Source organism: Fukomys damarensis, unplaced genomic scaffold, assembly GCF_012274545.1.
Source record: "Fukomys damarensis isolate Sample0158 unplaced genomic scaffold, DMR_v1.0_HiC HiC_scaffold_22, whole genome shotgun sequence".
NCBI classification, from domain to species: domain Eukaryota; kingdom Metazoa; phylum Chordata; class Mammalia; order Rodentia; family Bathyergidae; genus Fukomys; species Fukomys damarensis.
Window position 1 is genome coordinate 3,883,937 of NW_022900934.1, and position 10,694 is coordinate 3,894,630.

Consider the following 10,694-nt stretch of genomic DNA (forward strand, 5'->3'; position numbering starts at 1 on the left):
GATGTGCTGTGGGGTGTGTTCACTTTTTTAAAGGTATTCTTCGCACACACAAGCACATGCGATTGCATGCACGTGCATGTACACATACACACGTGCACACACTTTGGGATTTCTAGGAATGGCCATTGAGAAATTTTAATGGGCTACAGAGTGTTGACCCCTAGCCTCGGGCACAAGGCTGAGGGCCATTTCTCCTTCTGTATTTATACTGCAGGTGTGACATCCATGAAACCTGGCCTTGGCGGACTCCCTTGGGTCAGCAGCAGCAGGACTCTGACTCACTAGAGCACTGTGTCTGCCTTGCTCACCTCTGCATCCAGGTGTCTGGCTCATCATAGCGGGTGCTCAGTAATATCCACGATCTCAAGAGTAAGCACCTGTTTAAGAAAGGAAGCAAAGAAAGGAGGGAACGAAGGAAGAGGAAAAGAAGGAGGGGAAGGGAGGGAGGAAGGAAGTTGGTCTAAACTTGCCATTACTCTTAGGCGGTACCCAATCTCCCAAATGTATGAAATTCTTGGCGACGGAATGGATTTCTAATCTTTTCATCCTTAACTGGCTCATCTTAGAGGGTTTTCCCAGAAGGAGCATGATCTCTGGATGGCGTGAAGTGGAGAAACTATGTGCAATAGGAACATAGTACCCATCCGCGCCATGACAAGTGGACCAGGCTGTGCAGACAGTGAGCTACAGGGCCAAGCCAAAGGCGGCCCGCAGCCCTAGGACAAACCGAGGATTTACTTTCTGAGAGGCTTTGTTGGGCAAGCTGGCCAGGGCCGGCCAGTTCCTCCAAAGGTCTTCCCGGCTCCAAATTCCACCTGAAAATCCCCAGCATCCTCACCTCACTTGAGTAATTGAGCCAAGTAGCTCAATTACTGTAGAAAGCCCTAGGCCTCTGCTCCAGCAAGAAAACCATAGTCAGTATGGGATCCTCTGCCCCACCCAATCTAGGAAGTTTCAAGGATCTCACCAACTGCATTTAGAAAGCTCTTAGCCCAAACTGCTTCTAATCTTCCAAGGCTGATTACCATGTGGCTGGGCTTTAAAGTAACTCCCAAAGCCACAAAATGCATCAGTCATCGCCTGGCTCCCTGGAACACAGTGCTGTCCTCCCGAGCACAGGCGCATCCATGAGAGTCTTCCTGGCATGCCAGGGTCCAAAGGGAAGAAGGACAGGAGGTAAAATGTCTGGTTTTGCTGTGTGCTCCAAGACTTTCAAAAGTTACAGCTCAAAACAAACAAAAAGAGAAGTTGGAAAACAAATGCATTCAGTAAGTGGAGAATGAAACTATCTAAAGAATCCTACAGCTGAGAGGGCTTCCCCACCGTCTGTGCAACCCAAATGCATCCAGTGGGCCAGGTGCTAGCTTCCTCCCCAGCCCCCACCCCCGCCCCCATGACCGTGACCCCGACAAATTCCAGTTCAAATGCAGGCATGAGCATTCACGTCTGCCGGCCCAGTCTCATTATAACTTTATGCAGAGCTGCAGACAGATGGAGCTCAAAATAACTACCAGCAGTGGAAACAGAAGGGGTACAACAGGGAGCAGGTATTCTTGTAAAGGTGGGGTATCTACAGAGGGGTTAAAAACGTGGACACCACCAATTCCCCAGTTAAAAAAAAAAGAAAAGAAATCCAACAGGGCTAAGTTTTCTAAGATTCTATGTTAGGGGCAGAAACAGTCTTAGTGACCAGACCCGCTGCTGTCATCACAAGGACAATGAGACATGCACACTTTTCTGGTCTGCCTATGTCCTGTCCGATCCTGTGAAGGCAGCTCTAATCAACTAACTTCAGGCTAAGAGCACTTGGGTTCCTGGTAGAGACGCAGTCTTCATCCTCAAATAAGAAGCCAGGGCCAGCCAAGGGTGAGGCAGGGCAGGCCATCTCTGCCTCAGCGCCTCCCTTACCACCAGTGTTGATATTTGTCAACTGTAATTTTTGTTCTCATTTTCATTTTCTGGAAATACTGCATTACAGTGTCTTATTTTTCCTGCTGAGGCTTTGGTCACTCCTGAAAGTTTGTGGCTAAGGGAGGAACTCAGTCCTATGAGAAAGCTGCAAAAATCAGATTTGTAAAAATCCAGAAGATTCCCAGCTCTATTTTTCAGTCACTTGCTTCTGACTCCCGGCAAAGGAATTTTTTTCACACTCCCGGGCTGTGGGGTGAAGCTGTCCACCCCAGGCCATCTGTGCCATGAACCACCTCTGTCTTGGTGCTTTCTTACAGCCTCATGGAACAAATCTGGTTTTGTTTTTTACCTCACTGGGCTGAAGCTCAAAGGTTCAGGCTGCTACATTTCAGAGTTACTATTTACTAGAAATTCCTGCTCAGTCTGTCTGAAAAGAAACCAAGCTTGTGCCTCCTACCCTTAAAAGTCACCAAGTACGAAAGCTCTGGGCTCTAAAACTCCAAGCTGGGGTACAGGAGGATGCAACCAGATGTCCCATTTGTTCTTGGGAGACTTGTGAGGGGGCCCGGAGTTATCTTCAGAGCAGCCCAAAGCTGTGCCGGGACAAGCAATCCGTCTCATGGCATTGCCCACCACCCTCAGCCTTACTCTGGGCTCACCTTCCTCCTGAGTGCAACTACTTCCCATCAAAGTGTCTCTGTGTGTGCACACACGTGCATAACCATACTTGTGCATGGGTGTCCGTACACCTGTGTCCCCATGCACACGTTTCTCAGTGTCACGAAGTCTGTTTCCCACTGGAACGTGACATGTGCAGGTTGTTTCCTCATAGGACACAGAGCTGCTCCGTGTCCTGTATGCTGCAAGCTGGGTGGCTGTCAAACAGGGTCACCTCAAGCACGAAGCCCTCTCCAGCTCCCCACTAGACTGGCTGAGATACAGCGGCCCAGTGGGAAGGGACAGCTGGAATTCTGAAGTCTGGCCGGTTTCAGTCACCACCGCTGGTCCTCCTGAGGGAAAGCATCGTTTGCTCCCAGCTTCCTTTGTTTTAAATTCTTGCAGGAATAAACCACATGAGACATGTCAGGGACTTTCATCTGCCTTCAGATTTAAGGCCAAGTTCCTAGCTGCAACATCCCTTTCATGTAGCAGAAATCCAAGCGTTCCCTCGGGGTCACACAGGGTCACAACCTCTTTGTACCGAGTTTTCTTGCTTCAAATCAAACTGCCTCCTGGCCCCACACAGGGCATGCTGCAGTCCGGCCAAGGCCATCTCTGCTCCGGGACATCTCACCTCTCTGGGGAGACTCTGGGGCCTTCCATCCATGGGAACTGACCAGAAAGGTCACCTTTTGTGGACTGACCTTTCCAACGGCTCTGAAATGTTGCCCAAAGGCCCTCACATTTCAAATCATCTTGCCATCAACTATTCTAAAAATTATGCTACTTGAACTCAAAACAGAGGCCTTGAACTGTGCTGGATTTCCGAGGAGGTGATAGACTGATGGTGTGAGACAAAAAACTCTCAAGTAAGTCACACTCAGTCAGAACCGAGCTCTGGATTACCTGGCCTCAGACCGACACCACCGTCTCTCACATGTCCTTCTCCAAAGCACACCAGGGAACAACTCCTCACAGGTCATGGCCCACCACATTTCCCAGGGTCACTTCCCAGTGACTTTTAGTGTCTGGCACCCACTTACTGTTGGGAGAAATTCTGAAAGAGTTGGGAAGTGAGGATCCTGGTCCCTCGGGGGGTCTTGGGCTCCCAATTACAGCATTATATTCACTCTGCTACGCTCTCTCCATGTAAGAAATCAGAGGACCCTTCCAGAGACTTCCCCGCAGGGTTAAGAGGCTCCCAGTGATCATCCTTATTGTCCTGAAGGGACATCTTCCAGTTCCTGTCACCATCCCCACCTGCCATTCTGCAGGAGCCCAGGCCGGTGACCTAGGGAACACCATGCCCTTTTCCTCAAACATTCCAATTGTTTACCTGGGCTAAAAAAAAAGCAGTAAAAGTCATCACAGAGTCAGGGCAGATGCTGGAGGCTGCATGCCACCCCACCGGAGCAGACTTTGGCCACAGGTGCCTTTATCAAGCAGCTTATCAGTGACAGGGCAGCCAGGCACACCTTTTCCCAGGGTCTGTAAACCCCAGGCTAATGGGCTTCGAATACGGACTGTGTAGCCAGCCCCATCAAGTGTGGGAGGTTGCGGCCCAGGGTGCAGGCTTGCTCGGGAGCACTTCCGGGGGATGAGAAAGACCAGCACCAGCTGTTCCTAGGATGTCCACTTCAGCAACTGCTGAGAAAGAGTGTTCTCCTCACTGGCACCCTGCAAGCACAGAATGGGGTAAGATGGGGGGACAAGCTCTGGCCAGGAGGGATTTCTGCAGGGCAGGAGGTAGCCCTGGATTGTGATGTCTTCAAGACCTTGAATGTGTCTACACACCAAAGTGTGAGCATCAGTACGAAGCTATATCTACAAGACAGGGCAGATTGGAGCAGAACCATCTCCTGCCCCTGCCCAGGCTTGGTGACGGCACCAGGGAGCAAGAAAGCAGGTCAAGGCAACAAGTGACAGCCACAAAAAGCTAAATCCTGCTCCAATAATGGACCTAGCAGCCTACAAGCCCCCATCCCCCACTCAGAAGGACACCCCCTCCATCCCAGTGCACTGGGAGGGCTCAGCAAGGCACTCGAAGGCTATCAGGGAGTCATGCACCTCTCTGCAAGGCAATACTGTATTTCCAGAATAAAATTTAGGACATATGATCCACCAAAGACTTGGACTTTTGCTCCTATCTTCATCCATGTCTATAAAAATAGTACTGCAAAGGTGTATGTTATTATATAAAATCACATATAAGGGTCATCACTACGGCAAAGAACTAAACTACCCTGCAACGGTCAAGGATCAGGGGGATGATGTCTTTCACCCATCTTGCTCGCAGAGCCCAGGCCTGTGTCACTTAGATGAGGAAGTCCACAAAAAAGTGCTGAATGCCAGGATGTAAGCAGCAACTTGACAGCAGCAGTGAGGCCATGCTGGGAAACAACGCACAAGAGGGCAGATGCCAGAGTCAAGCTTCCAGGCCAGGGCTTTGTAACCCTGAGCATGACCTGGCCTCTAGAGACTCTGAGAGGACGCCAGGCTGGGGCCCACACACAGATGACATGAGATGACACGTGTTCATCATCTGCACTGCTGGTCTTAGCAGGAAAGTGACACTTTCCAAAAACCAGGATGTCCACAAGGACTCGGACCCTCTAATTCAAAGGGCCACATCTGCAGCACCAAACTGCCAGGCCTGGCATGTAGGGCAGAGTGGCTTTAATCAGGGTCCCAAAAATCTCATGACGTAGCACAGCTGGTTCCAGCATGCAGAGGTCTGGGTTTCCAGATCTCCGTGCTCCACCAGGGCGCTCTGAGGTTTAGAAATTGTCTTCTTGGAAACATGCTAAAATGCACCTTTCTTGAAGAACTCAGAAGATGGAGCCAGACATCGTGGTGATGTCCTTCTGAGGTAGAATATATTAAAATTAAGTTCAAATTTTATTATTAATTATTATTTTACTCCACTGCTGTCTAGAGAAAAAGAATGCAAAACAGATGTTATTCTTGTGGGGCTGAGCAAGCACGCCACGTTTTGCAGCAACCGAGGTGGCTGTTCTTTAGAAGGTGGCCAGTACACAGAAGCTCAGGGAGACCCTGGGCCACTGCCCTGCAGTAAGCCTGGGGTCCGCACCTTACAGAACTGATTCTGAAAGCTTATGGCACCTGCACCCCGAGGCCACACAGAGTCACAGCCAGGATTCCAGGCCAGAGGTCCTGGAGGTAAGTGTTCCCTCCAAACTCTCCCTGCCAACCCCCACGAGTGGGAGTTACAGATCCCAGACTTCCTGCCACAGTCACAATTTCCAACACCCCGCCCCGCTCTTCTCATGAGTATGTTCCTCATCAGCCACGTGGCTCAGAGTTTTGTTTGGAAAACATGGCCACCATGACGGTACCGTGGTGCTTCCTTCGTATGTCCGTGGAGGGACTGACCCATGGCAACTTCCCTCAGCTTGTGGGGTGGGGGCACGTGGCAGGGTGTTTTGCTGGGCGCTCTGCAGCTCAGCCACCAGCAGATAGACTGGCCTTCACTCCTGAGCCAGGCTCAGCGGGGCTGGCTGCTGCAGAGGGTATGGTTAGAACTGATGCCCTGGGATGCTTCATTTTAGGTATCACTGTGGCTCGATTATGGTGCCCAGGTGTCTGGTCCAACACCAGTCTAGGTATTTCTGTGAAGGTCTTTTTCAGTGCTGTTAATGTATATATCTTTTTTGCTGTACCAGGATTGAACTCAGGACTTTGTGCTTGCAGGTGCAACGCCACTGAGCTTAATCTCCAGCCCCAAAGCTGTTAATATTTTGATCAGAGATCTGAGTGAAGCAGACCAACCCTTGATAAGGGGCAGGGGGCTCATATGATCAGCTGAGGGCCGCACGAGCAGACTGCGGTCCCCCAGAGAAGGGATGGCTTCTCCACTCTGCCTTCAGGCCCAAGGCTGTGCGCCACCAGCTCCTGCTAGAATTTCCAGCATCTGGTCCACACACACTTCCTGTTGGTTCTGTCTCTCTGGCAACCCCTGACTAAAAGAATAACGAATCCCTACTAGACACCTGTGTTTCTACGTAGACTCAGAGGTCCGCCCCAAGCAAGGATGTAAACATGCCGCCATCTTCTGCACGGTCCTTCTCCTTACTATTTCATTCTTTACAAATTTTTCACAACATTAAGATAGGACATGTTTTTCTCTGATCTGGGATTTGTTTTGTTGGCAGCAGTGGGGTTGCATGGAGATGTGAGGACTTGGGGCTCCTGATGTGGCCGAGCAAAGTTTCTGGAAAACAACACCGTCTCATCAATTAGCTGGCATTTCAGCCTCCTCTACAAGGCCACGAACTGTAATTGCCAAGGGACAAATCTGCTTCCTCTTTGGGGCCATGGGCTTTTTGGAGAATATGGTGGAAGTTACAGGTAATGTGCCCCAGAAAAACATACATTCCCATGGCAGTTCAGTGAGAAAAGCCACACCTTCCAGGTGAAGGAAGCTCACAGTAGGGGAAAGTGTTGCAGACTGGCCCACAGCAACAGTGAAGACGAGAAAGGACAACCAGGCAAGGCTTGAGCAAAAGTCAACCGGCATTAACTGATCATCTACTATAGGCTGAGTGCTGGCAGGAAGGGCTGCCCGATCTCAGGTCCTAGGAGAAGACCTTCAATCTTCCGTCTGAAAGGTTCTTAATAGAGTGACTTATGGCCTAACCTAGACAGTTACATTTCCATGAGAAGATGCAGGAGTCTCCACAGGAGCTTTCCACATTACCCCTGCAGCAGGTAATGGTCACACCTACAGAATGGGCCTTCCCCGAAGGTCTACACAGGCATCTTCCAAAGACGGAGTAGGACTGTGGACTCCGTCTCCATGCAGTCAAGGCACAAACGGTGCCAAAGTGCTAAAACATCACAGTGAAAGGAGACGGATGAAGGCACAAGCACCAAGGTCCCTCTAGATTCTGAAGCAGCCACCCATGGACCGGGTGCAGACCACACCCCGGTAGAAAGGTTCTGAGAGGGAGCCCAGGAAGTCTGCTAATGAGGTGGAGCGAAGCGACAGGGAAGGTAACATGAGGGAGGGGAGCCGAGAGAGAAGTGGGCTAAGACCCCTTACACACATCCGGTGACCTGCAGCTCCACAGAGGACGTCTTCCATGTGCCCCAGCCCCGCATTCCCTGTCAGGTGCTGGGGCCCATTCTTCTCCAACTGCAATCTTGTCTGAGGTATTTTAAAGGTAGTAAGTAGACTTCTCTACACATCAACAGCTTCCAGAAGGAACGAAGAGATGAGGGGAGCAGCAACAGAGGAAGAAGGAAGGAAAAGAGAGAGGAGGTGAAGTAGGACAGAAGAAAGCAGGGAGGGAGAAAGGCCACCCAACAAAATCCCCTGCATATCATGCATTTCATTTATCTAGTTTCAAAGCACTCAAGTCTGGCTGTTGTCCCCTTTGTTTCCAAGTAGCTCACGGATGCCCAAGCTCCAGATCGACGCCTTCTTTCCCAATGTTTAGAACAAGTCAGGGTGGAAGGTGAGAGGAAGAGATAAACCAAACTTTGAGAGAAACTTATCAAGTTGGCTGCTCTGGAAAAAGTCAAAGATCCACAGCTATGTTTCAGGCCGCACAAGATAGTTCAAACTTCTCAGCAGGATTTCAAGTACCACAAGGAGTTTGCAGAGCCTCTGGGACACGTCTCAAGTGGTCGATCCACCCCAGCCAGTGCTCAGCGGCGTGGAGGACAGGCAGAAAACTGGGGAGATCTCTAAGTCCCACCCTACTCCTAGCCACGCATTCAGCTGACTTCTATATTCACAGCTTGGGATTATAAGCAGGAGTAGGACTCAGCCTTCTGTTGATTGCCTAGGGCCCTCAAGCCCGTGAAACTAGTTTGGTGGGCTCGCAATGCCAGGACGATAAGAATCAGAAACGACAAGTGTCAGTGACCAAGGTGACCTGACACTGCCCGAGAACAGAAAGCCACCGCATCACTCTTATCCTCCCTCCTCCCTACTGTGGGCCGACAGATCTTCAGGGACCTCATCACGCTCAGCCCAGACAAGCAAATCATGCTGTCGGGATCGGCTAGAGAACTGGTACATCCTAGATTAAAGGAAAATGTGCAAGCCTTGGTTCAAAAAGGATTAAGAATTGTACAACAGCCACGGCAGGGCATTAAAGGGAGCTGAGGTCCTTCTGGGCACCAGGCCCGTTCCAGTGTCTCGGCGGCCCTACCTGCCATTCTGCTGTAGAAGCGCGACTTCCAGGCCTGCCCAGCAGTGGTCGGAAGTCTTGTCACCTGCTCTTGAATACACAGATCCCTCGGGATTACTCTCCCTTGTACTTCACTGCTGAGTACCCAGATGGGTGTATGAGCGCCCTCCACGCTGTTACCCAGGGAGTTCCGAGGTCAACGCACTTGGGACAAAGGAAACCATGAGGGGCAGTCGTGGAGACGCCTCACAACACGGCGGTGAAGCTGCTTTGCAGGTCTAAAGTTTGCATTCACCGAGTCCCCAGGCGGGAATTCCTCACGGGGTGCAAGCAGAAGTCCTCAGATACCCCAAGGACAGCCAGGGAACAGACCTCAGTGGCCCTTCGCCCAAGTCCCAGCTGCTCAAGGGCGAGCCAAGCCCGGAGGTGGTGACCGCAGCAAGGTCAAGCACTCTACGTTGTCTGCAGCAGGGGCTTCCGGAAGACTGAGCACAAGGCAGCTGGCCAATGGTCGCCCAGGTCTTGGGACAGGTCCGCTGGAGGTGTGCTGCCAGGCCCCTGGAGAGGGGTTGTGAAGCCTGGGGCAGGGGCCCTCATGACCGTGGACCACTGCAGCCAGCCCCTGAAAGACCCAGGGAAAGGCAGTGGCGCGTGTACTCTGCCTTGGCATCGTGGGAGGCCAGGGGAGGAAAGGAGCCCAGTTTACCTTTCACTCCCCAGGGAGCAGGCTGCTTTCAAGAAATTTTAAACTCCTTGGACCCTGGCAGGGTCAGAAGCCAAAGGGACCATCCCACTTAGCCTCTGAGGCAGGCGATAAACTTTCAGGGCTTCCTGTGTCTCAGAAGAGAGGCTCAGACAGACTTCTCAGGTATCCAATCCCCAGGCCAGCTCCTCTCCCTCAGAGAAAGGGCCCCCTCCCACCGCCTCACAAACCTGAGATTGAATTTCTCCTGGGCCAGACCCTAGGAGAGGATGTGCGTCCGGCCTGTGACCTGAGGCAGACACGACCTGGTCTGCGGCCCTCAGCGGGCGCTGAGCTCCAGGCCAGGGCAGCGCGGGCTGAGGGCAGGGGAGGTCCTCCGGGGAGTGGAGATGGGCCGGCCCCGCCCCGCCCCGCCCAGGCTGACTCACTCCGGAGTGTTGATCCAGATGATGTCCAGGTGGCAGTAGTAGACACACTCCTTGTCCTTGTAGGTGAAGCACGTGCAGCGCCGGGCACGGTGGTGCTCAGGACCCCCCCCAGCCGCCTGCTCCCCAGACGGACCCGGTCCCTGCTCCTGCACAGACTTTCCAGGACCCGGGCCTCTCAATGCTGCTGGGGCCCCCGTCCCCTCGCTGAGGCCAGGCACAGTTTCTTCGAAGTCCCCCTTAGATCTGGCTGCAGGGGGGCCCTGGGGCACGCTGATCCTGCCAGAGCCCCCAGTCTGAGGGCACGGCACGAGTCCTGCAAGAGACACGTGGAGGGGCTCCTGAGTAGAGACGCCCCCCCCAAGACGGGGTGGGGTGGGGGTAACAGGGCAGGATAACAAAATTCTGCAGTGTGCACGCTATATGCACTTTCTCTAAATTCTCCAAGCTGTGTCAAACGATCTGCTTGCAAGCTGTGTGCATACTTTGTGAACAGCTTGCAGACGTAGCTATTTGCACGGGTTGAATACTTGCACGATTTGGCACTTTCTGAAAACTTTGTGAGCATTCTGGACAGTCTGAATCGTTTGCAAACTTTCTAAAAAGACCTCAACTGCATGAAAACTCGCCCAGTTCGCCAAAGTTGCAACCCCCGAGGGCCGTGGGGTAGTTCTCGCATTCTCTCCTGCCCCCTTTCCAGCCCGCGCCGAGCGCCCCCAGGGCTGCAGGGCCCCCAGGAGTCAGCTCCACCGCACAGAGACCAGGGGCTGCCCCGGCCCCTTTTGTGTGCGCTCGCATGGCTCCAGAGAGGCGCGCCCTCCGCCCGCCTGCTTACCT

At 52.4% G+C, this 10,694-nt stretch overlaps 1 protein-coding gene across 1 annotated transcript in view; it reads right to left on the reverse strand.

The window, feature by feature from the left end:
• Positions 1 to 10,655, reverse strand: part of Edn3 (endothelin 3) — a 20,381-nt gene extending 9,726 nt beyond the window's left edge. The window contains exons 1-3 of the mRNA XM_010628829.2: positions 10,487 to 10,655; positions 9,861 to 10,173; positions 309 to 377 (exon numbers count right to left, since the gene is read on the reverse strand). Of these exons, the coding sequence (XP_010627131.1) occupies positions 309 to 377; positions 9,861 to 10,173; positions 10,487 to 10,655 (551 nt within the window). The remainder of the gene's footprint in view (positions 1 to 308; positions 378 to 9,860; positions 10,174 to 10,486) is intronic.
• Positions 10,656 to 10,694: the final 39 nt, after the last annotated feature.